Consider the following 27426-nt stretch of genomic DNA (forward strand, 5'->3'; position numbering starts at 1 on the left):
TAATCGCGATTACTTTTAACCAGTAAACGTAATCGTCTACTTCGAGATTTTGCTGTAATGCTAATCGCGCGATTAAGAAGTAATCGTAATCGCAGCGATTACATTCACGAAGTAGCCTAATCACCCCATGTCTGCTGACGACATCATTTCCGTAGGATAATAATCTGGTTATATCGTTTCTTGATGATGTAGGTCAACATTTCCCTTTCGCGGACCCCGTAAAACTAGTTCACGAATCCCGGAGGGGTCCACGGACCCCAGTTTCAGAACGCCCGTCATAAACAGATCAGATCATAATTTGTAATTACTGATATTGATCGAAATTTGTTGTGGCTCTGATTCCGAAAACCCAAATAATGAAAATGTTAGGACACCACTAGGTTGTCAAAATTGCCAATGGATGTAAAATCTGGCTTCTTTACTTACGTGCAATGATAGCGTAGTGAAACAATGCAAGGTGAGCACGAATTATACTGCTGCACCTATTGTCGTCCTAACAATTAGACTATAGATAACAAACCTATGTAATTTTCCATAATCGCACAGTGGCAGCGCCGTCAAGCAATGCACTACCGGCTATTCATCTGATTTCAAGGAAATCTGTCTCCCCATTCCAGAGGGGTCAGTACCTCACCAATCACGAACCTAACCTCACCGCACGTAACTGACTTCCAGGAAGTCGCAACTTGCAACTTATTAAAAGCCACCACGCCATTCGTCATGATTCCATTTTGATTTTGTAATGTTGACATCAAGAGTTTCAATAACGATCATACTCCATTGGAGTTGACATCAAACTACTGCATAGATAAAAAGTCGACGTAACACCAGCGAGTCAATCCAAATAGCAAGGCACGATTTTCCTAAAATAAGGCCACATAACATAGATTTGGAGCAATAAAAATGGAATAAAAAAATACTCTTTGGTTTTCCATGCCAACAATTAGCTCAATTAGCTTGATATATATATAAATACAATAGGTGTCTGGGGAAACAGTCCTATCTGATCTTGTGTCTTTCTGGTGTAAAATGCAAGTCAGCGATCAAGTCGAGGCTTCCCATGCTCAAATTATCCTCTCCCCGGTTCCGCCAATTATAAATATGCCCAGCCCCACCAAATTAGTAGCAAAGACAGACGTGAAAACAGTCTTCCAGCTTCCAGAAGCTTCGAGTATAAAACCGGCGAAATAGACACCGAGGAAGCCGGGGATCGCTCCGGCCGTATTCATAATACCTGGAGAGACATTGCAATCGTTACGGGGAGAACGAAAAAAAGTTCGTCGACGGCCTACCAAAAACAGATCCGGAGAACGTAGGAGCAATGTCTTGTGGATTAACGAGGACTGCACTGAGAACAAGAATTTTGACGTCAGAACATATACATGCAGTCGTTCCGGTTAATTCGGACAGCGGATAACCGCTCTACTTGGTCAAAATGCTCACGAACGGAACAAAAGTACAAATTGCACTTGAAGTACTACATTTAATTCGAGCACAGACTCGCAATTCCTATCATTACGTTATCGCAAAATATACAGTATATCGCTCGTTTCACCACAAGATACTGATTATGTTGTTTAACAACGGCGAACCATACAGTAACAATCGACGATGTAGTCATACAAGGCCATACCAGCGTCACAGTCGCTATTAATCTGGTAACATTGTGTGCATCTTGTAGAAAAGATTGATACAGAAAAAGTAAAATTGCTCACTAACGTAAACGAAGAAAAAAGTACAGACGTTCCCTCGACAGTTCGGCAGTTAGTTGCGTAGGTGGGGATATTAAAAGTAGAATTTGAACCCAATATGCGTGTGACAAACAGTAATACAGGATACATACTATTTGTTCAATGGTTTTGTATCGAAAATACTGTACAATACAATGACTTCAAGGCTTAAAGGGGCACTGCGCTCTAAAAATGATGTGGTCTCAAATTGAAGGTAAAAACGAACCAAAATTTTTGGCCGCGGCCATTTCCTTCAAAACGCCACCGTAATGGAGCTACAATTTATTGAAATTTCTACAAGACCAGCTGTCGCGGCTGCTTAACCCGTTACATGGCACGATAATGTCACCGTCGCACTTGCTCGACGCGATTAGGCAGTCACGCAGAGAACAAATTTTAGATAGTTGTCAGCCGATGTTATGAAGGAAATGTGTCTAAGTTTCGTTCTCTGCGTGACTGCCTTATCGCGTCGAGCAAGTGCGACGATGAAGACATCGTGCCATGTAACGGGTTAAGCAGCCGCGGCAGCTGGTCTTGTAGAAATTTCAATAAATTGCAGCTCCATTACGGTGGCGTTCTGAAGGAAATGGCTGCGGCCAAAAATTTCTGTTCGTTTTTATCTTCAATTTGAGACCACATCATTTTTAGAGCGCAGTGCCCCTTTAACTAACGTGCGTTTTATGCGATCTGTGCCGATTACTGCAGTATAGCGAGCTGCAATTCATTGATTACGCAACAGTACCGTATTTTCAATGCGTTTTGTGCCTTTACGCACGACCATCAAGTGAACAATTGATTTTCCACTCAACTCGGATGAAGCCGTTACTCCACTTGATTCGTCCAACAGTGAGCGGAACCAAACTGTCCGAATTAGGCGGAGTCGACCATATGTAGGCCTATATATCATAATATGGTGTCACATCAAAATATGCCAAAACTGCTTCACATAGAAAATCATTTGGTAGAAGTGGAAGTGGGCCTATTCTAAAAGCATGTCCACTGGAATAAGTACCGTAGTGCAAGTAAGCAAATCCCACTTGAGTACTCCAAACAAAGTAACTAAGTACTGTGTAACTGATCCTCTCTGATATACATACCAATGATACAACACAAAACTATGATATCTGAGTGACGACACCCAAGCCATACTGGTCAAAATCCTATTAATCCTCGTTTAATTACTTTTATACTTTGAACAATAGGCTAACAACGGAATTCACTCATGAATATCTTACCTGCTGTGAAAAGTCTGACATGACACTGCAAGACCGGCAACGAGAAGCGCATTGTTATAATTTGAGCAATATGGCAAGAGCATCGCAAAAATTCCAGATCCCATCATGGCAATGAGCTGAAAATACCCTGACGATTTTAGAGACATCCGTAACCATCAGGACAAAAAATTTACTTGACAAAATTTTCTGGCAAATGTCACGCTGTACTTTGACTTGACTATCCGTTCGCTGAGCCAGCCACCAAAAATACTAGCCGGAATCGACATCAGCCATGGAACCACATTTGACACAAAGGCCTTGAAAGAAAGACGATATGAATGAATATGCCACGGCGACATGCAATAAACATAAATCATGGTAACCTTTTCATGTGGGAACGTTTCTTGGAAAAAGGTCGGGAACCACATTAACATGATGAAATATGACGCGTTCATGCAGAAATGAGCAGAAATAACACACCTAAACGCAAAATCAAGATGTGGCTATCAGATTTCGATGAAAATAGAAATGATTCTACCACAAAGCAGGCTTTGAAAATATCGTTAACCAAGGCACGGGTGATTGGTTGAGTTGTGATAAATCGGAGTGACTCCTTTTATTGGCTAGAAAAGGAAAACGCATTTTGAAAAAACACTAAATTCAAGATTCTCACACAAGAAAAAGGATGCATGTGAAACAGTAGCAATGTCTGACAACAACATCTTCAACCAGGGGGTCTTAAACAGGGCCCCGGAAACTAGTTTAGGAGGTTCGTGAAAGGGCAATATGTCATCAGGCAACTAGAAAACAAAGTAAACTTTGAGGATGTCTCCGTGACTGTGACTATCTTATCTAGTCCTTAGTTATCTTATTTTGGCCATGGAATAGCCTAAACATAGACCTCAGCTTGATGTGATGACCGCCAAGGGATCGGTATCCACAGCCCCCATAGAACTGCGATCAAAAAAGTTTAAGAACCCCTGTCTTAGTAAGTTGGCAACTGAAGAATCAAATCTTTGTTCCGAGGTTATACTCCACTCATCACATAGTGCATATGTCCAGATATGATTATCACAATTGTCAAATCATATATAGTCTGCTGATCTGAGCATGATCAAATTAAAACGGTACAAAGTACTATGAAGAGTTACTACATGCAAACATCATAGAGCTTGATTCGCAAGAACGTAAATTATGAAAAACTATGAAACTATACTAGGTAGGTACTAATCACATCTCACCCTGTTGAACCAACGACAGTCTAGACATGCAGAAACTCCAAATCAAGGCGCATATCCCAACAACATAAAACACTTCATGCCATCCGTGAGATTCCAATATCAGCGCTCCCACGCCACCGCATATCAAAGATCTGAAAAGAATCTTAATAATAACGGCTCAAACGTTGTCACGTAGACATTAACAAACCCGAGATTCGACCCAGAAGAAATTACCCCCATAGAAAACGACCTGCTGCTTTCTCGTACATTTTTACCGATAAGGCTCGTCATGGATGGATAGTGCAATCCTATAACACAAAGAAAAAACAGACAAGGGTTGAACTTATGTCAATCATCAAGCACAGCTGACATGCAACACCTTGTGACAAGCCCAGAATCACTCTGAATGCTCCTAACAGCAGCAAGTTCGTCCAAGAATCAGACGAAAGATACGCTATTCTTGGAGTGACGGCAGTCACTAGGCCCCAAATGAGAGAAGCGGTTGTCAGCACACGGTCGCCTCCAAATCTGAAACAATATTGATATCTGAAACATGTGCCAAAAATTATAATCAAGGCTATTGTATGATTGATATGGTACTCCACTGACAGACGGGCATCAGTGGAAAAGCAGCTGCCACCCATTATGTCAAGTAAGTAGATTGAATGCATGGTGTCAATAGTGATGATTTTCGGCAACTTCACCATTCTACCCCATTTCAGCCTACTCCCCCATCTGTTATCTAATACTTACCATTAACTGGCATCAAATTATGCAGTAAGTTAATGGCTTATGAAACAAACCCGCTGGCCGCTATAGCTTCAACTGTTCAGCAATGATTGAATATATATCAACCCAAAAAGACCAAAGATAATTGGGTTAGAATAATTGTGCTAATACCAATCATGTGCAATGCACAGTACATACCTATCTGCTAAGTATCCACCAAGGATTTGTGTTGTCGCGTAGCCCCAGAAAAAGCATCCCATAACAGTTCCCAGATGTTTCTTATTCCATCCGAATTCTTTTGCCATGGTAGTAGCGCATACAGGCATGGCAACTCGCGATGAAAAGAGAATTGTTGTCCCAATCAAAAGCATGATAGTCCAGGATGACCGTTCTGAGCTGAGAATGAAAGCAATGAGTTCAGCTTGAAAATGCAAATATATAATTTATGCTTGAGCCAGAACACAACATTGAACAATCTTTATTGTTGAAGCAAAATTAGTTTATATATTCCAGCATACCCATTCCAAAACTTGTTGGGTCCTTTGAAGCTTTCTTTTTTTGCAGAAATTATTGAAGACATCGACTGGTTATCCATGACAGATAAATCGGACGAAATTCCAATTTTCGATGCTCTTTCCTCGCGAGTCAAATATCATGCAGGCATCTTTGCAGTTATCGCAAGGGTCAAAACAATGAAGAGATTTATGTAATCAGCCAGGCTTATTTGATATTTTGATTTGCACTTTGAAGTTATTGACACTGGTAATGCTTTCAAACAGTAACAATTTATTAACGATTGCATCACTGGAAATCAGAAGGAAGACATGTTATTCTAGTCTACCAAGATAGCCTATTTGGACAATGAAAATGCAGAGGAGCCATAAGGTTATCATAGAGCCGGGGTCGGGAATCTATGGCACGAGACCCATATATGGCTCTTTTGGGTATAAGATATGGCTCTTTGCTAAATTTTGATTTTCGTGCTTACCGTAATTCATTAATATTGCAGCAACTTGTTAGTAAATTTTCATTGCGGCTAAAATAATAATTCTGATAGAAGTATAAACATGTCTTTGAGAGGTCAAGACATTGGCGTATTTCGGGCTGGGGGCTCGGACCCCCTTTTCAAAATCCTTAAATTTAAGTTGCAAAAGATGTAGCTTGCAAAAGATCTCTAACTCAAGGTTCACATGCTCAAATAAGGCAACCGGCATGATTAGTACGAGTTTTTGCAGAGATAATATGGTGCACACAAGAAATCTCACGTAGTGAGTTTGAATTCATGCTACCATGATGTCACAAATTTTCAATTGTGACATAACAGTTGATTGACATGTATGGCTCTTTGGGAGTTAAGATGGAAAATATAGGGCCATCATGGCTCTTCGGACGAAAAAGGTTCCCGACCCCTGTCATAGAGTCATCAACTACACGCTATCGAGAAGTATGTCCAGCTCGTATTCGGGAACAAGATACTTGAGTTCACCTATGATGAAGATGACAGATATTGGGACATCAATCACAGAATTTGTGGACATCAAAACAGTTATACAATACAGGGAATTCATGTTCGTGCATTATAGTCATACAACATACAAAAATCGCTACTTTAGTACAGAGAACAAATACTGTGAGAGGGAGTCTTTATTTTTCATCCAACTGAAATACATAACAAACAGACAGCAAAAATGGTGGTACAGAAAATATATGCATGCACAGTGTTCGGGGACCTTTTTCGCCTGAAGAGCCATGTTAGCCCCACATTTTCCATTTTACCTCTCAAAGAGCCATATATGTCAATCAATTGTTATGTCACAATTGAAAATTCGTGACTTCATGGTAGTACCATTTCGAACTCACTAGGCCCTACATGAGATTTGTCGTAGGCAACATATTTTCTCTGTAAAAACTCTAGGCGACTAACTAGGTTACTAATCATCCGGTGTTAGCGCAATTCATCGTAAATAGCTCGGAATTTATAATAACTGATTTAATCTAATACAACTATAGCACTGATTCCGAAAATCTTAATATTGATCGACTTCTCCAACAGGCGGTAACATAAACGTTGCAATACATGCCTATATTTTTACGGCAGTACTAGAAAGCTACTTGATTGTTTTGATTTGTTGTTGACTTTGTTTGTGGTATTCATTGTGTTTGTCGGCTACTGTGGTAATTTACACCAGGCCAATTTTCTTCATTTTTATTCCGTAGGTGCCGACTTGTAGCACAGCCCACTTCCGGGCTTTTATAAAACCCTCTTACACAGCTGACATGGCGAGGAGGAGCCTAGATAAACCTCCAACACTTAGGTAGGAATTCTGGGGTCGACCTCGGTCGGACTCGAACACCCAACCCTGGTGTTTCAGCTGTGGATTATACCACTACGCTATCTCACCACGCTACTCGTAATTCGGAAGTGAATAATAGCGAAGCGTTGTTTGTAAATTGGACTTGAAATTGGAATGTCACTTCCAAGGCAGTTCATTTCTCGGCGCAGATCAGGAAGAAAACGTGTATTTGAAAACTAGATTGTCATAGAGGGGTCCTCATGTCTGCTATTTTCTTGATCAACCAACGCATGGTGCAATCCAAGATTACGCATCGCGCCATTCCGGGTGCATCAAATTCGCGAGGGATATTGGACGCTGGCCTTACAGCCCTGTATGGAATCGGTGTCCGGTGCTCACACTATGTTTCATTTTTTAATCATTTTTTATTAAATTACTTTAACTTGGGAAATCATCGCTGCTCACCTGAAAGGTTATATCAGGCAAAAAGGCCCGCGATTCCAATCAGGCTTACAGCAACTTCAATTTGAAGGGGTCCGAGCTCTAAACCCTGGATACGCCACTGCCTTGACCTCTCAAATACATTTTTATGCTGCCTCGCTAATAATTATTCTGATCATTAAGAAAATTTACTAACATGTTGCTGCAATATCGATATAATTAAGTAGGCTACAACTGGCTGACTTTTGACTGGCATATTACAACATAGTCAACATACTGACAGGCATCTGCTTATCATACATCAGCAGCAGTGATGACGGAGAGCTAGTAAAAGAATGTACCGCTACGACTACGAGTATGGACTACCTCGTAAGTTTACATTGTATTGTTGCATTGTACGTATTGTATATTAAATATGAAACGTAATCGCCGACGAAAACAAATGTAGTCGCGCTTGAGTACGTACACACAACGTCGCCCTAGAGTAGGAGTTATCATCACTGAGCAATAGGGCTGTTCAAAAATAACCTTTTTCCCTGAATCTTGCTGGTTACTTGATTAAATCGTTAGGTTGCCTTAAAAAACGACGCACACCAAATTTGAATTCATTCCAACCAATATTCGCGGATTTCGTAGAGTTTGAAAATTTTGAATTTGCCTAAAAATGCAAAAAATAAATTTTTTCAAATTTTCCTTCCAACCTTATGAAATTGCTGCGCTGTCTTCAAAAACGATGCAAAACAAATTTGACTCAATTCGAAGCCGTAGAAGTGGAGTTATTTCAGTTTTTCTTTGATAATTCTGGGATTATCCTTGATTGGTGGATCATCCCAGAATTATCATCAAGAAACTTGAATAACTCCGCTTCTGCAGCTTGGAATTGAGTCAAATTTGTTTTCCATCGTTTTTGAAGACAGCGCAGCAATTTCATAAGGTTGGAAGGAAAATTTGAAAAAATTTATTTTTTGCATTTTTAGGCAAATTCAAAATTTTCAAACTCTACGAAATCCGCGAATATTGGTTGGAATGAATTCAAATTTGGTGTGCGTCGTTTTTTAAGGCAACCTAACGATTTAATCAAGTAACCAGCAAGATTCAGGGAAAAAGGTTATTTTTGAACAGCCCTACTGAGCAATGAGCATCACTAAACACATCAACAGGAGCCTTTACAAAGTCGGATGATCATTTTTTGTAAATTGCTACGCTACAACTACAAGAGAGAAAGGAATTGAAACGTCTTGGTGATATAAATTAATCGAACTCTCAAAAAGGGGCAATGGGGCATGCTGAACAGTGAATACTGAACAGTCAAGTAGCATACACTTGCACAATGTGCAGCAGGGCTGTTCAAAAAAAAAACTTTTTTCCTGAATCTTGCTGGCTACGTGATTAAACCGTTAGATTGCCTTAAAAAACGACGCACACCAAATTTTAATTCATTCCAACCAATATTCGCGGATTACGTACAGTTTGAAAATTTTTAATTTACCCAAAAACGCAAAAAAATTTTTTTTCCAAAGTTTTCTGTCAACCCCATGAAATTGTTGCGCTGTCCTCAAAGACGATGCAAAACAAATTTGACTCGATTCCAACCCGTAGAAGCGGAGCTATTCGAGTTTTTCTTCGATAATTCGGGGATTATCCTTGATCGGTGAATAATCCGAGAATTATCATCGAAAAACTTAAATGACTCCGCTACTACGGGTTGGAATTGAGTCAAATTTGTTTTGCATCGTCTTTGAAGACAGCGCAAAAATTTCATGGGGTTGACAGAAAAATTTTGGAAAATTTTTTTTTTTGCATCTTTGGGTAAATTAAAAATTTTCGAACTGTACGTAATCCGCGAATATTGGTTGGTATGAATTAAAATTTGGTGTGCGTCGTTTTTTAAGGAAACTTAACGATTAAATCAATAATAATCGTGAGATTTTATTTTCACCAGATCAAGACACACACACAATGTAAAATTCGATGTAATTAACAGACAGGAGGATGCCGAAATGACCAGCCTACCTCGGCCTAGTGCCCGATCCGATGTCACAGTTTTTCGATGTTAACCAGTCCATTTAGACGTTCAGACAAATCTTATCATGGATTCAAAACAATTTGTGTAATACGAACATACGAAGGTCGGTTACTAATATTATATATATATTAAAAGATCGCTCTGGTGCCGACACGACCCTAAATTATACTCTTCGCGACCCATGTTTGGGTCGCCACTCATGCTTTAAGAAACCTGCCTTAAATGGAGAAACATTTGCATTACAGTAACTTATTACAAATGTAAGTCAGTAATGTTGATATTTACTACTATCTTCATGCCTCTTGCCATCGACCGTCATTACGATGACAGTTGAAAGAGAGAAAGCAGTGAGTCAATTTTACGTCATTACCCCGCGTGTCGTAGGTTCAGACGTCCTGATTAAGTGTATGCTTTCTAACCAGACTTTTCACTACGTATGCTTACGCTAATAATAGTGCGCAAATAATAGTTCACTGTGGCTGGTGAGAGTTAAAGTTATTGAAAAAGCTACGATTAGGCCCACAAAATAGCGTAATAGTGGAACGTCCGGCATCTTGTTCGGTAGGTCGCTGTCCGGCCGGGTCAGACCAAAGACCTGATCGGTAAATCTTGTATTTGTGGCTTCCTCGCTTGGCGCTCAGAATTTCCGGGATAGCATGGAGGGACTTACAAGTCTGTATCCGTACCTTCCTTGTCCAGTGCGGCATATACACAACATGCGCACTGATGGTAATCATATATTCACAGATGGTGCGTAATAAGCTAACATAGCCTAATGTCGATGACGGGGCGACTTGGTGATGGTGAAGTTGAGAAAGCATTTATGCAAGATGGTATGCACTGAAATTAGCTCCACCGCGGCATGAGCTCGATGCTGAACTCAGTTCATAATTCCGTTTTATGCCTGAGATTGTAGAGGTCAGTCCGAGTATTACCGTTACAACTCCCAGTAGCAAAGCAATAACGATACTCCAGGCGTGTAGAAATCGAAAAAATCTGCATTTTCTGAACACGTCGCACGATGTTAATCAAAGTCACAGAAAATTATACGACTGTCGAATATACCTCGACAATGAGCCAGATTGTGCTGAGTCGCAGTCACCTTGAATCACTGAATAGGCATCCCACCGTGCATCGCCTCGATTTTGTTGCGACCATGTCAACAGTATTATCGCGGGCGGGAATATGAACTGAAGAGGAGCAGACAAAAACGTTCCCGCTAAGGCGATTATGCTATCGACGAATGGTAAAGAGATTGCCAAGATACCTGTAAATAGTCACGAAACACACTGTCTACTTGAAATATGCATTCAATGACAAGGATCAAATATTCAATATCATAATGAAGACATACACGTACGTCAGGATGATACATTTCAGTTAAAATATCTTGTTGCGTTTCAGTTGAGTTATATTACCGCCGCAACTTGACCTAGAAAGTGACTAAAACTTGACGCAATCGAATTAGCGTCATTACGGTCGACACGAGACCAAGATTTGTAATTTACGTCTATATTCAAAAAGTTGTGGATCCAACGTGGTGAAAATATTTGCACAACTTCCATTTGATAGTGTATACAGTATATTTACATAGTAAGGCCGAAATCGCTGCTTTAAATCCGAGCTCGCAATAGATATTGCTTGTTCGAAATTTCTCTTCTATCATCGGCCATAATATTCCCATCGGCACGTAAAACTGTATCGGATAAGTGCAGAATAAGACCAGAACTAAAACGACTTTAGCAGCTTCCGAGTATCTGCAAGGAATATAAGGAATGTCATGCGATTGCGCCTCTAACAGCGTACAGTACGGTCATTAGTTGAGCACCTTTTTTGGCACCCAAACCTACCCGTCGCGCAGCGGTAGATTCAGAGTTAAATTAGCACATATCGAAGATCCGAAAACTAAATATCCAGAAATTCCAACCACGATCATGAAAACCCCTACGAGAGCAAAGGCAACGCATAACACTCTGATGAATAGCTCTTTCGATTTCATCGAGTTTTCAAGAGGTAAAATCTGCAAAAAGATCTTGATTTGATACAATAACAGGCATGGTCATTCGTCATCGGCCAACAACGGCGGTCATTCTAATCAACTATGACGAGCAACTCTGCAGTCTGCACAGTGCACTACTGCACATACTTAATTAACGAGTCATTATTCTTGTGGCAACTGAGACAAGTCTATATGTCAGGTGAAAACGATGGTGTATTGATAGCCTCCATAGGAGTTTTAGGGGCTCGCAACCGTCCCTTTTAACATGCCTAAAATTTATGCCAAATATTGCCTGCTGATAATTGCTCATTTATCAGTTCAACATGAGATTTTTTTCCTATAATAGGACAAATACTTTACCTTCAAGTTGTTTAGAAGTCTACAACCCTACATCGGGCAAACCTAATAAGTCGATTTCGATACGAAGTTTGCATGCTTGCAAAAATAGGTTGCTGACGGTGGCAAGCAATATCACTCGCGAATTCACCGTACTCGATATCGCATGCCTTGAACGAGTGAACGATGCGTTGATTGATTAGAGAGGCAATGCAGTTTGTAAATCCCCATTGTCTTACTGGTCATAACGAGAAAGGAACTTCCTTGGAAGCGACAGTCTTAGTTACAAATTCAAATCACAAACATCGCCATATAGGCTTGAAGCTGAAAGTTATGTTACGACCCAAAAATAGAAGAATTGAATAGTAAAGTCAACCAATTGATATCATTTAACAATATAATCCGTCGCTGAAGTAATTATTATCCCGTTTTGGAGGAACTGATCGAAACGTGTGTGACTGACACCGACAGAAGAAGATTGAGGTGGCTATCCTCGCGATTGCTGGACGCACAGCCAACACCACAATCGCACGGATTTGGTTTAAAACATATCAAATCAAGATGGATCCCGTGCGATTTTTTACATTGGCCAACGATGTGTTTTTTATGTAAATTTCATTGATTGGTTGAGTAAGCATCATTCGCTGACTATACCTACATGTAGTTAATTTCGTTTATATTGTTGTGTGATCGCGGGTCAAGCTAACTGCAGTGAGTCACAAATTATCCCCGAACGGAAAGCTGATTATTTCGAGCAAACTTTTGTAACAGAGCAAGAAAAAATTTTGAGATTGGCAAGGTGCATGCTCGTTTAGTATTGATTTTTATGCTGCCAGTGCAGCGCCATGCATTAGAGTAGTCGGAAGTTGAAAGGCAAATAATTTCAACCAAAGATTTTATAATGACGTGAAAAATTGTAAAACATGAAAAAGCTTCACAGCGCAGAACCTACCAAGGTTCATTTGTGAACGTGAACCTCTAAATTTCAGAGGTTCACACACAGAACGCGAACGTGAACGTCACGTTCACACCATCCCTAATCACTAATCCTATGTAGTTAACTTCGACATCTTACCCCATGACGTTATGCATATTTAATTGTGATGTAACAATTAGTGGATATCCTTGTATGACTCTTTGGAAATTACAATTGGAAATAGTAGTGCCAAGCCAATATATGTCTTTTGACGACAATTATTTCCTAATTGAGTTTTTAGGCCATGTCTGTCACTTCTGTCCACTGCTTCAAGATATTCTTGATGCTAACTTAACGAGAGAAGTGATCGTCTAGCGGTGTAGGCTATAAACATGGTTATAACCAAGTCACAAGTTTCCGAATCGCAAATCAATTTGACTTCTATAGTTTTGACTGGAGTCAAGTCGAGTCATTTTCAATCCACCACCGAGTCAAGTCCGAGTCCAAGTGAGGGACCATAGGGTCGAGTCGAAGTCATCGTGTTTACTTTTCTGTATCGAATATGATTCAGGTTCAAGTCACTTCTGAAAAACTCTTGGGTGATATCGAAGGCCTCGGATTCAAATATACTAATTTTTCTCACTCTAAATATATTTATTCAATCGGATAAAATACAGATTCTGAGCCTACTTTTCGATTATCGATCCAGATATACGAGAGACTAGTAAAAGTCATATATAATGTGTCGAGTCATACGACTTGGCCGAGTCATGCGCAATGACTCGAGTACAAGTCGAGTCAATACACAAATTGACTTGAGTCGAGTCAAGCCGAGTCACCGAAAAATTGCGACTCGAGTCATTACAACCCTGGCTATAAATACGTGATTATATATATGGCATTACGAAGTCTTTTGTTGTTTATAAAATTTATGTTGACCGGATAAACGAGACGGTATAATGGATTTTGGTCAGTCCCTTATCCCGTGACATGAAGGCTAAAGGTGACTTGTAAAAAAAGCGAAGTCTTACCGTACACACTCCTTCCACGCAGCTAGCTGTAGTTGTTAAGAACACTGGCAACTCATCAATTGGTTTAGCAAAGTGGATTGGAGTACTAAGATGAAGATGCTGAAATATTATGATATGATGATTAGGCTTTTGTGAAGGTATACGCGCAATCAACCAAACGCACCGTCCAGAGATATTTAAAGATCAATGCCACGGATAGAAGAAAAAGCAGGTTTCCGATCGCCGATATCCAATGAAAACCGGATAGTTTGCGATTGAACGTAGCAATGGTCAAGGGGACCCAAAGTACCGCGATTATCACTCTATCTTCCGGGATTCCCGGCCAATACTCAATGGCAACCTAAAAATGCCTAATTCAATTTACTCTTGCATCAAATCATCCACTGTGTTCTTCTTTTTTGTTTTTGTATGGCACCATAACCAGTAAGCATGAGTGTACTATGTATAATCTCTGGGGTTTGAGGATCTCAAGGATCATATCGCCGGCACCCGTCTGTACCATTATGCAGTCATTTACACACAAATATTATTGTCTATGTGTATAAAGAGGAGGCATGCACACTGCCCACCGAATGGAAGTAAAAAAAGATAATATCAAGTGGCAAGCGATAGAATCTGGTGGCAAGTGACGGAAGGCGAGATCGATATGTCAGGTCGTGGCCCGGTAAATGGTGAGGGCTGACTAGTATTCATTCAGCAGAAATTGCTTGTATTTCGACTTGAATGTGGACATGCTCGACGAAGTCATCGAAGTGTTCGGGGCAGTGACCGCAGTGGAACTGATACATAAACTTTGCAATTTCTAGTTTTCGCATATCTTTTATGTTTAGGACACCAATTTTTTTGAGCAGTTGATTTGTTCCGGTTGAAGAAGCAATAAAATCTATCTCCCCCACTTTCTATTTCTAAGAAAATATTGGAACCGGAACCCGATTGGAATCGTCCACGCCCTAAATTGGAACGATGGCTGCGTGTCCGCAGGAGGTGCGCACCGGTACAAGCCGGGTGGTTCCGCACCCATAGAATGGGAGTAACTGAAATATGCACATTTAAATAGATTGATTTTAATATCGTGATACAACATTAGAATAGAAAAGTATCTGCATTTTTCATCAGCATTACTCGTTTTGTTGTAACCGCCATTATTGAGTGATAATATTCAAATTAGAACTTGTATCGTGAACTTGTGATTTTCCTTTCCCTATCCTGTTCACTCAGTATCAGTTTATTAATATTTTTATCATTTAAAATAACCACAAACACATTGGCCGTGCTGCGACACACCAACTAGCGATGAGGTTGAACTACATTTACCTGTCTTATGTTCTGCGCAATCACGACATAGTATATGCAGCAAGCGCCCATTTGCATTGAAATTATTGATGCATTTACGACACGACGACCAGCAGTGGCCAATGGTCGGATGACCTCGTATGAACTTGAGTGAACACTGTGGTAGGCTACGTCCCCATAATCCATATGATGAAGACCAATTTTCCTGTGAAGAAATTCGCTGCCATTTACTGATCTCATTTTACCAATGTATTCATTTTATCTCACCTGGAATGCCAACGCGCACATTCAACCAAACCGGACATAGTCATTAAAGAGATCAGCACAAGCATGCAGATGAGAATTGGCCCTATGACGACTCCCGAGTGAGATACAGCCCACGGCATTGACAACACTGCTACTCCGAGATTGGATCACACGATATGCATCAAGGCTCCAGCCGTTCTGTATACAATACCAGAATATTCACATACAGCACATACATACTGTACGCTATTTCTACCAAACACGCTATTGTAGGGTTACCATATTTTGGAAATGTGAAAAGAAGACACTTTTTCAAAATTTTCCGACTTACGATTCTGGAGTGAAATCCGAAAAAATGGTAAATTTCCCCCGACTTTGTAATTGGTTGACTAAAAAAAGGTCAACATGATTCTTGCTCAGCCTCCGATAGTCGCCGGAACGTTACTGCAATGCTGATTTACTGTATCTCAATCGAATTTTCCCCTATATCTAAACAAAATTCTCAAAAAAGAGGACAGAATCTCAAAAAAGAGGACATTTGGGCGTCCTCCGTAGACACTTTCAAAAAAGTCAAAAAAGAGGACGGATCATCTTAAAAGAGGACGTATGCATGGTAACCCTACGCTATTGCCAGAAAATTTGCACTATTATAATGCGCAGGCTTACTTACGTGAGATCCGAACCATGAGCTGGATAGCCATCGCTTGCGCTATTAGCATGTCTTGGAGAAACCATATTGGAACAGGCACTAATCAGACCACAAGCTGTGATTTCCGCTGAAAAAGCGCCCAATCCAGCAGATGATCTCGGTCTAGGCTTATGATGCAAACATATCTATAATCAGGATCATGGCATAAAATACAGCCCATATATTTCATATGCCTTGAATTGCTAAACTAATAAGAATGCATTTGTATATGCTTGCCACTCGACAGTCTAGGTTAGGGCAGCGGCGTCTCCAACTCGCGGCACGCAAAGTCATTCTAAGTTGCATGCAATCGGCTTCGAGATTTTTGAAAATCAAGTGATAATGTATCTTTGAATGCTGCAAATAATTTTACTTTAAATATGTTGAACAAGTTCACGATATATTCTTTTCTCGCGCTTAACAGCACGTCGACGTCGACCATTATTGTCTAAATAATCTTGACGCCAATAAACCACAGAATGTAGCGGGCTCCCAATGGAGATAAATATGAAGGTCTCATTGGCTTATGATGTGACAACGACCACGGTATCGGAGGTAAAACATTAGGCGGTGCTTATGACCGCTAACGGTCTGACGCACAGAGGTGGTCAAAGTAGTCAAGAAATATACTCAAGAAGAAGTAGAAGTAGCGACGAAAAAAATCTACTCAAGTACGAGTAGAAGTACTTCTTTTTTAAGCAATCTAAAACTACTTGAAGTGGAAGTAGAATTGACCGACTTTAAAAGTACTCAAGTAAGTAAGTAGTTGTAAAAACGATCCTAATTCGTTCACATGGATTGTAAAAAGATGAAAATTGAGCTATGCGATAGGTGACGAGTATGATTCATATTGATGCATACCAGCAGGTATCCGATTTTCGATAGCATAAGCATTCGTCCGCATGATGGGATGAAAATGATAGTACTGATATGGAAATGCGATGCTAATCCTCTGTTTTCTCGAACAGCACGTTTTAGAAAATAGCATCGTATGGCGCCATTCCCCATATTATAGGGCCAGTAGTTAAGTCGAAGAGCGATACGGAGAAGTTGTATTGGATACGGTGTAAACACTTTGGGCGATTAGTAAACGGTAATAAAAATTATGGTGGACCATAAAAATGCCATATTATGTAGCTTCATTTCCAGAAATTAAAGGCATTACTACACTTGCTTTTATTCTTCAACATGTATGTTATCCAAACAAAATAATTGATATTAATAATAACTCAAAGTATATGATACTGGGAATTGAAAGTGAAATATAAATACTACTTCTAAAAGCCGAACATGTATTTCATGTTTTTAGTCCAGAAAGTTTCAAAGGTGGTATCCTAAAACAGCTCTAAAACTAAAAAAAGTCAGAGTACACTTTTCCAGATTTGTACACGCCATGGACATGCTAGATTGCGATATGACAAGTAAATGCTAGATTGCGAAACATCAGTTTCAAACGTTATGATGAGCCATATATACTGTGATGAATTATGTAATATGGGTGAAGGGCGACAATGTGGTGTGAACGGAACCACGCCAACCCTCTACCTAAATTATAGTCACCGATACTTTCGTGAAATCATACCGGTCACTCCGTATCCACTGCGCGCGAAGCGCGACGAAAATTCTGGGCTTTACTAAAATTTAATGTTGATACTCCGTGAAAACAGCCCGAAATTCCTCAGGCTATCTTCCTAATTAGAAGATTGAACTACTTCTACTTGACAAACTGAAAACAGCGAAAAGTAAGTAAGTAGACCACAAAATATTACGAAGTAGAAGTAGCGAAAATCAGATCTACTTGAGTAAGTACCAGAAGTAGAGGACAACTACTTGAGTACTTCGAAAAAGTAGAAGTACTTCGTTACTGACCACCTCTGCTGACGCACAATAGCCGAGGTTTGTGGTGAGCAACAGCTCCAACAGTTATGGGCAACCCAACTCTTTATCCAGTCTGAAAACAAAATCAAACGAAGCATAAAAAGTGAAAACTGAAAAATCTGACATACGGTCGCGAGTGACGGACGAACGTTTTCGAGTGTTCTTCAGAGTTGAGCCTAACAAATTAACAACGCTCTTAGTCCAATATCGATCTTTTCATCATAATTCGCTTCATTAGTGCTCATGTTCACTACTCATTTTATGCTATATTTACTTGAAACAATTTCGATTCTTCTTTGGTGACCATATAAATCGCCCTTGTTTGAGATCAAAACGGCGTGAATCAGGGGTGGCCATCCTGCGGCCGTAGAAGGGAATTTGTGCAGCCATGAACACGTAATTCAAGAAGTATGTGATGGCGGCCGTCGACATGCAAATTGAATTTACGAATTGACCCACGAACTTTTGAGAGATTTACAATGATCTTGAAATTTTCTCCACGCTGCGCGCAATTCAACGTGACTTCATTTTTCGATTTTAATGTAGTAGCGCCCTTTGCAATCTCAGCACCCCCCATCCCCAGTACAAATGTGAAGAACAGAGGAAAATGATGTGCCCTATATAGAAATACCAACTTGGAATCGTGTGTTACTCACGAAAGAAATTTGTTTCTGGTACTTTTGGGCGATTCCAATATCTTTCCAGTATATACTGACAATCTTGACAGGAGATCAAGAAATAACAGCATCCAACAAAGTGAGTAGCAAAAATTGGCCTTCCCGAAAATCCATCATCATTTATAACTTGCCCTAAATTCTCGAAAACACCCCCTCCACCAGCTCTGCCGGTGAGCTGATCACATGGGCCAAGAAAAAATAGCAATATGTGGAACTGCTAATATTTATGACGAAATTCATCCGTGAATCTGAAAAATCTTCGCGTTTGGCGCGACCGTAAAGAAACCCAGAAACAATTCATAACATCCCTCGCGATTTATGTGCGTATAGTAAGCCGATCTGAATAAATTACTCAGTTCAAAGCTCATGGAAATGGAGATGGACAGTTTACCATATACATTTGGCCTCCGGTTAGTTCATTACGAATATGCCCTGGAATGCGGCCGTAAGCTACATGAGGAATCCAAATGCGGCCGTGAATAGCAAAAAGGTTGGCCACGCCTGGCGTAAATACAGCATCCTTGAACCGTAGGTAATTGGTAACCTGGCTTTACAGATTGACGTTTCGACATTGCAATCGTACGGACGAAGTTAAAGAAACCTCGACCGATTTTGGTCTAGGTAGAACCGTAACCTTTCAATGATATAAAATATTGTACAACCTGTTTTGGCCGTGGCTATTTCGACTATAAATAACGTTCACTTAAACTATAATCCGACTATATAGACACCGTTACACTAGTTCAATTCTCAGCTGAAGCAGAGCCGAAGGTTCAACCCTAAAACTACAGCACAGCACAAGCAAAACTGATACAGGTACATTGGTACATACTTCCAAATATGTTTATCAAATTATGCTCGGGAGAAGTCGACACACTCTACTTCATGCATAACCACAGATTGCACTGTGAGCATTGAGCAAGGAGTATATCAAATATCGAATGAATAGCATGAGCTGCGGAGTACTCGACGGAAGTCGCTGCATACAGTCGAATTGATCAATAACGTTATATCATTCATTGGAGACTGCGTAAACTCGCACGTAGCAATACCTTTATGAAATCAAGGCCTGCACCGTAACACTGCATGGGGCTACATTATACAGTGAAGCCAACGCCGAATACAATTCTATACTCAGGTAGGGCATTTGTAGGGTTACCATACGCCCTCTTTTAAGGTGATTTGTCCTCTTTTTTCAATAAGTTGAAAGTGTGCACGGAGGACGCCTAAATGTCCTCTTTTTTGAGAATCTGCACTTCTTTTCAAGAAAGAGTATTATTGAAATGCGATCAAAAACTGGACTCCGACGCTGCGAACGTTTTTTTAGTCAACACAGCACTATTAGTCGAAAAATTTACAAAATCACCAGTTTTCATTTCCGGTACTATAGCTTTCAGAATTTTTGAAAAGTGTCCTCTTTTCGGATCTCAAAATAGGGTAACCCTAGCATTTAGCAAAATCGCATGAATGAAATCCAGTAGAGTCAACTCAGATTTCAATTGCACCGCATAACTCAGTAAGAGAGATATACAGTCCTGTATTCGACACGCGGCACTATGAAACGAATAAATCTTTCTATAATCTATTTCAGGGTGATCGAAATTCAGACACGCTGGTCGCAGCATTTAAATTGTTTTCAGGGTATATGATGATGTCACGATTCAATTCCGTTCAGATGGCTGTCACCAATGCTGCTCTGCGCAAACCTTTGTAGGAGTTCTAGGAGTTTAGGGAGGACGCGGAGCGAGTTACCGGCCTAATTTGGAATGGCGTTATGTCGTGGTTATTTCAAGAGTCTACAGGAGGTAAGAGATCACTGTCCGGCATTTACATATACCACACCTGTAAATGATTTCAAAGCAGATGTCGAAATCGCCTAATTTCCGAATGGCCTTCTATAAATTTTTCGTGTTGTTGACTTCTTACCAAACTTATGTCCTGAACAGCGCAAGTAGCGGAGAACGACGCGTGTAACCAAGTCCGCATTAATTCTACAATTCTGGAGCGATTTACCGCGGAAACCGTACGTGCTCACTGCTCATGCTCTTGCCCACTTCTCAGCTCTCTGTTAAGACAACATCCAAACGGGTGCTAATAAATAAATGCGATCATGCGGTAAAGATCACTGGAACACATTTTCTGACATGTATTTCGCCCCCCTTATCGTGATATTAAAAAAGAGAGAAATCAGATTGCTAGCAATGCCACCGGATAGTTTAATGGCAATGGAGGTTATGGTTGCTGATGAGAGATTCTAAAATAGGAAATTTGGACAATAGACAAAGTAATTGTAGCTTCGCACCCCCTTCAGATGCTTTCACGCCTCCCAATGGGGGGGGGGGCGTTTGAGAACCACTGCTCTATACCCAGCGGACAGCGCATCACCCTAACCTTTAATTGCTTGTCCATTTCGTTTGCAATTATCTTTATTTTATCACTCACAGTCATCATGCCGCATTTGAACATGTTTTTTCTGCGATTTGTAGGCCAACGCGAGAATTTGATTAATGGGACGCTGGAGCATGTGGGTTATAGTCCGTTCAACGACTCCGACTCCAGACGTTTCCAACATATCTACTCCGACTCGTAATCCTGAAACTGTAAACACACCGAATCCGACGACAGCTTCCCTGTAAATCTGCTGGAAAATTATTTGTTTCATATATTTTAGTTGGTTGTATTACCGAGAATTAACCTATTAAAAAATCTACTTACAGAAATGAATTAATTCTGTGACGGTCCGATTATACGCCAAAAACTTCGGTTACTGCACAGGCACTTTTTAATAGCATATGAAAACCTTTTGGTTCGATTTTAAAGTATTTGGAGTCAGAGCATTTTAACAAACTCTGACTCTGGTTAGTATGTGCTTCCCCGACTCCAACTCCAAAGGGTGTAAAATACTTCTGTGACTCCGACTTCATCAACAGAAATTTAACAGAACTCCGACACCATAGATAGCCCTGATTGCAGTTAGGCTTGGTGTTGCGTTGGGTCGCCCCTCCTAGAAATTCCCCGCCTAAATATCTATACTTATTGTTACTAGAGAATTTAATCGAATTTATTCATATTATATAGTCCCTACGTGCATGCTGACATTGTACTCGATTTATACCGCGGTATAAGTCTGAGGTATAAGCTGTGGTTTCGTGTGCCTTGGGTGTATGCACAGTGCACACCCGTACATCAGGGGATGTGCAGTACAGCGTATACACGGGTGGAAATACACACTCCTTTCGCTAAGAATGTAGAGTAGAGTTGTGAACTTCTGGCAGATGGTATCCGCTGAAATTGGCTCCGCCTCTGCACGTGCTAGATGCTGAACTCAGTTCGTAATTCCGTTTTATGTTTCCGATTGTAGAGATCAATCCGAATATCACCGTTGCCGCGCCAAGTACCACAGCGATTACAACACTACCGGCTCGCAAAAATCGATTGAATCCGCGTTTTCTGAATATTACGTATCACGATTTCAAGCGTATATGCATGGAAAATTACACAACGGTCGAACATACCCGGACAGTAAGTAAAATTGTGCCGAGTCGAAGTCCACTCTTTCGCCTTGAATCACTGAGTATCTACCGCATCGCGCGTCACGTTCACTTTGCTGCGACCAAGTCAGCAGTATGACCACGGACGGGAAAATGAATTGAAGTGGTGCAGACAAGAACGTCCCCGCCAACGCCATCATGCTATCGACGAATGGTAATGAGATAGACAAGATACCTGATAACCGAGAATAAAATGCCACTCTCAATGAAATAGCAAATACGAACAATTGTATGTTCACAAATATATACCAGAAGGGTTGATCTCATGGTAGCAATACTCCACAAACGCCACATAGAATAATATACATCTAACATTTGTCAAAATTATGTTATTCAACTTGCTCGATTACTACAGATAGTAAAAACTTAGAAAATAGACTTACATTATTACACAACACACGGCACGAAACTGAAATTAGGATTTAATATCGGTATACAGATACTTTTAAATAGTAGACTATAGCGACTACTGATAAAATTTTTGTGGATTTTGATACGGCGATCGATGAAAATTGTCACAGGATTTCGTTACATGAAAATGAGTATTTACAGGGTAAAGCCGATAATGCTGCTTTGAAACCGAGTTCGGCAAAGATATTGTTGGTTTGAAATTTTTCCTCTATCATCGGCCACAGTATTCCCATCATAATGTGAAAGTGTATTGGATAAGTGCAGAGCAAGACCAGAATTAACGAGACTTTTGCGGCTTTCGAATATCTGCAAAAACGGTCCAGAGTCACGCTATAAGGCCGATGAGTGCACCCTATTGATATCCACCACCCACCCATCGTGTAGCGGCAGATTCAATGTTATATTGGCACATAGCGAAGATCCGAAAGCCAAATATCCAGAAATTCCAATCACAATGATTAGAATTGCAATGGAGGCAAATGTAATGCATATCACTCTGAAGAATTGCTCCTTCGATTTCATTGAGTTTTCAAGAGGCAAAATCTGCAACAAAGACGTGAGTCCATACAATGTCATGGTCAATATTTGCCGCTAAAAAGAGGCATTCGTGGTGTATAAGTTTCTTACTGCTCACGAATTATGTCGACAAGTAAGTGGGTGCTCCAGAAACGTTTATCTATTGCCAGATTCTCACTTTACAGACATCTACAGACCTTTAGTGTAACAGTGGCCTATTTCTTCAGACACTCGTATAAAATCTGTTCAATGCAATCGTAAGATCCAGCGGGCTTTTTTTAACGGGACCCCGCGCTCTAATAATGATGTGGTATCAAACTAAAGACAAAGGTGTGAAAAAATTTGGCAGAAGTCATTTTCTTCTGAAAGCCACCTTGCTCGGACTGCAGCTAAAAGATTTTCGCGAAATGTATATCAATGGACTATAGCTACAGTTATTTATCAATGTGGTATCGAGGTCACGTGTCATCCAGAATCACACGCTATACATATTACTTGCAAAAATGCGAAGACTTACCGCACAGACACCTTCCACAGTGGGAACAATAGTTAAGAATATTGGTAACTCTTCAACTGGTTTAGCGATGGGGAATGAGGTAATATGAGGAAGGTGCTGAAATATTATAACGAATATAGACATTTGTGAATGTGCGAGTAATCGACCAAACGCACCGTCCAGGCATATTTTAAGACCAATGCCACGCAGAGAAGAAAAAGTAGGTTTCCGATCCCCGATATCCAATGAAAACCGGATAGCTTGCGACTGCACGTGGTAACGGTCAATGGTACCCAAAGTACAGCGATAATCACTCTATCTTCCGGCATTCCCGGCCAATACTCAATGGCAATCTACACAAATGATAAATTCTATAAAACATAGGAACCGAACCAAGATATGGGACACCGAAGCCTATACGATGGAAAGACCCCAGGAGGTGCTCGATCACATGAGACAAGATTATAAATAGCCATTGTAAATTTGTCATCATTACCCGTCTTATGTCCTGTGCAATCGCAACATAGTACACGCAACAAGCACCAAATTGCAGCGCAATTATTGATATATTTACGACTCGACGACCCACAGTAGCCAATGGTCGAATGATTTCGTACGAACTCGAGTGAATACTATGGTAGGTCACGTCCCCATAATCCAGATGATCAAGACCAAGATTTCTGTTAATGAAGAAGGTATATAATAATCGTTGGGTTATATTTTTTCATCTGAACAAGTCACACACAATGTACAATGCGATAAGACACAATGCGATTTAATGAACGGATAGGAGGATGTCGAACGACATGCATGCAGTTGCGATCCTTTTGATCTAATATACACCTCGGCCTAGAGAGAGAGAGATCTATCTGTCAACCGATGACGCCAAAATAAATAGAAATTATATATATATGCAATATTTAACAAACACAAAACAGTGGTTTATCGGTATTGACTGGTACCGGCGATATGATCTTGGCGATCTTCGTGTCAGCCTGAACCAGGGTAAATGGTTGTTTAAATGAGATAACCTCATAACGTGATAACGAACCAGGGTAAGCTAATACGGAATGTATCTTACAAAAAGCAACAAGCGCAATAACAAAGAATATATGAAAACACATAACAGTTACAGACAGTCACAATCAATGTGCAAAAAAAGAACAAGTTAGGTTGAGGATTTATAACTGATAATGGGCAGTGTACAAGCATTGACTAGTATTTGCTCAGAAGAGAGTCCAACATCCCTGACTTAAATGAATTATAGTTGGAGCTTTTCAGGTGTGGCGGAATCTGGTTGTTCCATACATCAATCCCTGCTCGTTTAAATGGAGAGAAACCTTTATCAGAGTGGGACATAAATAAGTTGGCACTTGCGGCAGAACGCGTGCCATGACTATGGACATCTCTACAGTATTGAAAATAGTTTTGTAGAGATACAGGGACTTGAAGCTGGTTAATTTTATACATTACTTTGGCTAGTTCAAAGATATAGATATCACTAATTTTAAGAATACGCAACTTTTTGTAGTACGGGTCAAGTCGGCTATAGAGTGGTATTCGAGCAATAGCTTAGCAATAGCAATAGCTAGTAATGCTTTGTTCTGAACGACCTGAAGCTGGTTCAATAGGGTTTTGGTAGCAGATCCCCAGAGTGCCCGATGTCGCAGTTCTTTTTCGATGTGGATCTTGTGGAAACCGCGGCCCTTTCTACTGGTTCTTTCCATTCCTTGTGAGTGCTTTCTTTCGTCGGGTATTTTTTTCTGGGCTTTTGCGTCGCCGTAAGAACAGCAACGGCGGGGGAAGAGGAGCCCAGATAAACTTCCGACGGGAATCCAATTGGGTCCGCCAGGTTTGTGGGCGCTTATCGTGACCACTACGCTATCTCCCCCATAGGCTAGCTGTATGTCATATGACATATGAAAATATCTTCCTATGACAGCATAACATGGTTCTGTCTTACCTTGAATGCCAACGTGCACATTCAACCAAACCGGATATCGAAATCACAGATATCAGTACCAGAATACTGGTTAGAATCGGGCCTACGACGATTCCCGCGTGAGATATTGCCCAAGGCATTGACAACACTGCTATTCCTAGATTTGCTCGCACGAGGTGCATCAAGGCTCCAGCAGTCCTGTATATAACATTAGAATACACAGAATACACATCACAGTAATAGCCTACATATAATATACATCGACGGTTTCGACCAGCATGTGGCGGTCATATTCGGTTAAGATTTCTCGCTGCCGATCTTTTGGGCAGCATACTTTCGCGCGGTCGCATGGCAGAAACAATGCTATCACAATTGCGAATACAGTCAGACTATATTGTCTGTAAATTACGCGTATTTTTTGTGGGCGGCAGGGACACCTATAGATAAGATTTAATTCGAGTAACCTAGCGATACAAAATCGCGCGAAATTAGAATAACATTTTCAAATTGAATAAATGTCCCCCATAATACTGCATACTTTATCCTGATTTGCAAAATAATTTAGGGAACTCTTTGAGCATGCTCCAACCTCCCGAATTGGGGTTCTGGTACGCGGTAGTTACGGCCCTGCATTCACTTTCAGTATTATGATATACCGCACAGCCTACGAACAAAACGCTTGTACTGCAAAAGACGTACATAGGATTACTTACGAGAGATCCGATCCATGAGCTGGATATCCACCGCTAACACGTCCTGACGAAATCATATTCGAACTAAGCGGACCACTACGATTTGCGCCGAAGACGCCTTCAGTCACTGATGGCAATATTGAGCATATGATGTCATCTGATCATTTGAGTTCGGATCACGACATGCACTATAATGCCCCGGTAATTCATGTTATGCGAAATTAACAACCATGACCGAGGCTGAAACGTGTCACAACCAAAAACAGTGCGCCATGTCTGTCAGGATTTGGAACACCCTGGCTATAACACTGTCTCCAATGCTTATTGGTCTCGAACCTTAGCGAAAACCTATTACGACACATCTGGGTCACGGTCAAGGAAAGGCTGGTAATGTGGGCTCACACTTAACCAAAGCGACTATTGAAAGTACCGACACCTGCCATCAACAGCGCAACGTTTCTCCGCGACGCGATTGCACTTCGAAACATAAGCTCGTTGCCCATTGCCGCTACGACAGCTAAGCAATCTCACTCTCGCCGCGCAGCCGCTCATTTGCTCCTGAACTGCGGTCTCGTTTAGCCAGACAACTTTGTTTCGTCACAATGCCAATCTCCATAACGATGAAAAATTCGAGGCGAATTGTGAGGATTCTAGGGCCATGAGCGGAATAAAATCAGTACAGCGGCAGCTTTCGATTGATACCCGTTTTAACAAATTAAAGGCTCGGCAAGCCGGTAAAGAATTACCGTCAAATTGCCTTTAGCAGCCAAATGGGTAGTGTGACGTAGACCAATCGCAGTGAGTCGTAAGATTTGCTTGTGTCCACAACACCATATAGGACACTATGGTTTAGGGCAGGGGTCGGAAGTCTTTTTCGTCAAGGAGACATATTTACCCAATATTTTCAATTGTCAATCCACTTTGATGTCATAATTAAAGATTCATGACGTCATGACCATAAACAGGTTTGTTTGAAATGCAACCCTACCCGCTCCTAAGACGGTGTATATGCGTTTTTCTTTTGTATGATCATTGATCATTGTTGTCTGATTATCATGTATTTCAATTGGATGAAACTAAAAACTCCCTCTCTCTCATTT

At 40.7% G+C, this 27426-nt stretch overlaps 2 protein-coding genes across 5 annotated transcripts; both read right to left on the reverse strand.

Moving 5' to 3' along the window:
- Positions 1 to 718: 718 nt before the first annotated feature.
- LOC145458590 (voltage-gated purine nucleotide uniporter SLC17A9-like) lies at positions 719 to 7732 on the reverse strand. Of its 2 annotated transcripts, XM_080337005.1 has the most exons (11): positions 5412 to 7732; positions 5092 to 5289; positions 4544 to 4692; positions 4373 to 4472; positions 4186 to 4316; positions 3483 to 3567; positions 3328 to 3424; positions 3139 to 3261; positions 2966 to 3081; positions 1293 to 1348; positions 719 to 1234 (listed from the first exon to the last, which is right to left on the reverse strand). In XM_080337005.1, the coding sequence occupies exons 1-11, from the start codon at positions 5486 to 5488 to the stop codon at positions 1065 to 1067; spliced, it is 1302 nt and encodes a 433-aa protein (XP_080193131.1). In that variant the 5' UTR covers positions 5489 to 7732; the 3' UTR covers positions 719 to 1064. The 2 variants fall into 2 exon arrangements, with proteins under 2 accessions (XP_080193131.1, XP_080193132.1); XM_080337006.1 differs by lacking the exons at positions 3139 to 3261; positions 3328 to 3424; positions 3483 to 3567 and having other exon boundaries at positions 2966 to 3092.
- A 1804-nt stretch (positions 7733 to 9536) lies between these two features.
- On the reverse strand, positions 9537 to 27402 carry LOC145458589 (proton-coupled amino acid transporter 1-like). 3 transcript variants are annotated; one of them, XM_080337001.1, is made up of 12 exons: positions 26348 to 27402; positions 25656 to 25832; positions 24189 to 24372; positions 23869 to 24045; positions 23714 to 23809; positions 23054 to 23223; positions 22820 to 22986; positions 22234 to 22444; positions 16146 to 22168; positions 15497 to 15673; positions 15251 to 15434; positions 14158 to 14286 (listed from the first exon to the last, which is right to left on the reverse strand). In XM_080337001.1, exons 1-9 carry the CDS (start codon positions 26401 to 26403, stop codon positions 21958 to 21960), a joined length of 1449 nt encoding a protein of 482 aa, XP_080193127.1. In that variant the 5' UTR covers positions 26404 to 27402; the 3' UTR covers positions 14158 to 14286; positions 15251 to 15434; positions 15497 to 15673; positions 16146 to 21957. The 3 variants fall into 3 exon arrangements, with proteins under 3 accessions (XP_080193129.1, XP_080193130.1, XP_080193127.1); XM_080337003.1 differs by lacking the exons at positions 22234 to 22444; positions 22820 to 22986; positions 23054 to 23223; ... (3 more) ...; positions 25656 to 25832; positions 26348 to 27402 and adding exons at positions 9537 to 10659; positions 10720 to 10921; positions 11245 to 11411; positions 11505 to 11674; positions 13937 to 14035 and having other exon boundaries at positions 14100 to 14276; positions 16146 to 19854; XM_080337004.1 differs by lacking the exons at positions 16146 to 22168; positions 22234 to 22444; positions 22820 to 22986; ... (4 more) ...; positions 25656 to 25832; positions 26348 to 27402 and adding exons at positions 9537 to 10659; positions 10720 to 10921; positions 11245 to 11411; ... (1 more) ...; positions 13937 to 14035; positions 15807 to 16099 and having other exon boundaries at positions 14100 to 14276.
- Between the last annotated feature and the right edge of the window lie 24 nt (positions 27403 to 27426).

This window comes from Botryllus schlosseri, chromosome 16 (assembly GCF_051294905.1).
Source record: "Botryllus schlosseri isolate E-star chromosome 16, Bs_hap1, whole genome shotgun sequence".
Classification (NCBI taxonomy): domain Eukaryota; kingdom Metazoa; phylum Chordata; class Ascidiacea; order Stolidobranchia; family Styelidae; genus Botryllus; species Botryllus schlosseri.

Bases quoted from the DNA above. Each gene is read 5' to 3' on its own strand.
- LOC145458590 (XM_080337005.1), bottom strand. From the start codon at position 5,488: ATGGATAACCAGTCGATGTCTTCAATAATTTCTGCAAAAAAAGAAAGC. The intron at 3,425-3,482 runs GTAGAATCATTT...TTTTGCGTTTAG, and splicing joins TTTTCAAAGCCTGCTTTGTG to GTGTGTTATTTCTGCTCATT. The intron at 1,235-1,292 runs GTAGGCCGTCGA...ATGTCTCTCCAG, and splicing joins GTTCTCCGGATCTGTTTTTG to GTATTATGAATACGGCCGGA.
- LOC145458589 (XM_080337001.1), bottom strand. From the start codon at position 26,403: ATGATTTCGTCAGGACGTGTTAGCGGTGGATATCCAGCTCATGGATCG. The intron at 24,046-24,188 runs GTAATGATGACA...TCATTTGTGTAG, and splicing joins TTGCACAGGACATAAGACGG to ATTGCCATTGAGTATTGGCC. The intron at 23,224-23,713 runs GTAAGTCTTCGC...TCTTTGTTGCAG, and splicing joins CTGTGGAAGGTGTCTGTGCG to ATTTTGCCTCTTGAAAACTC.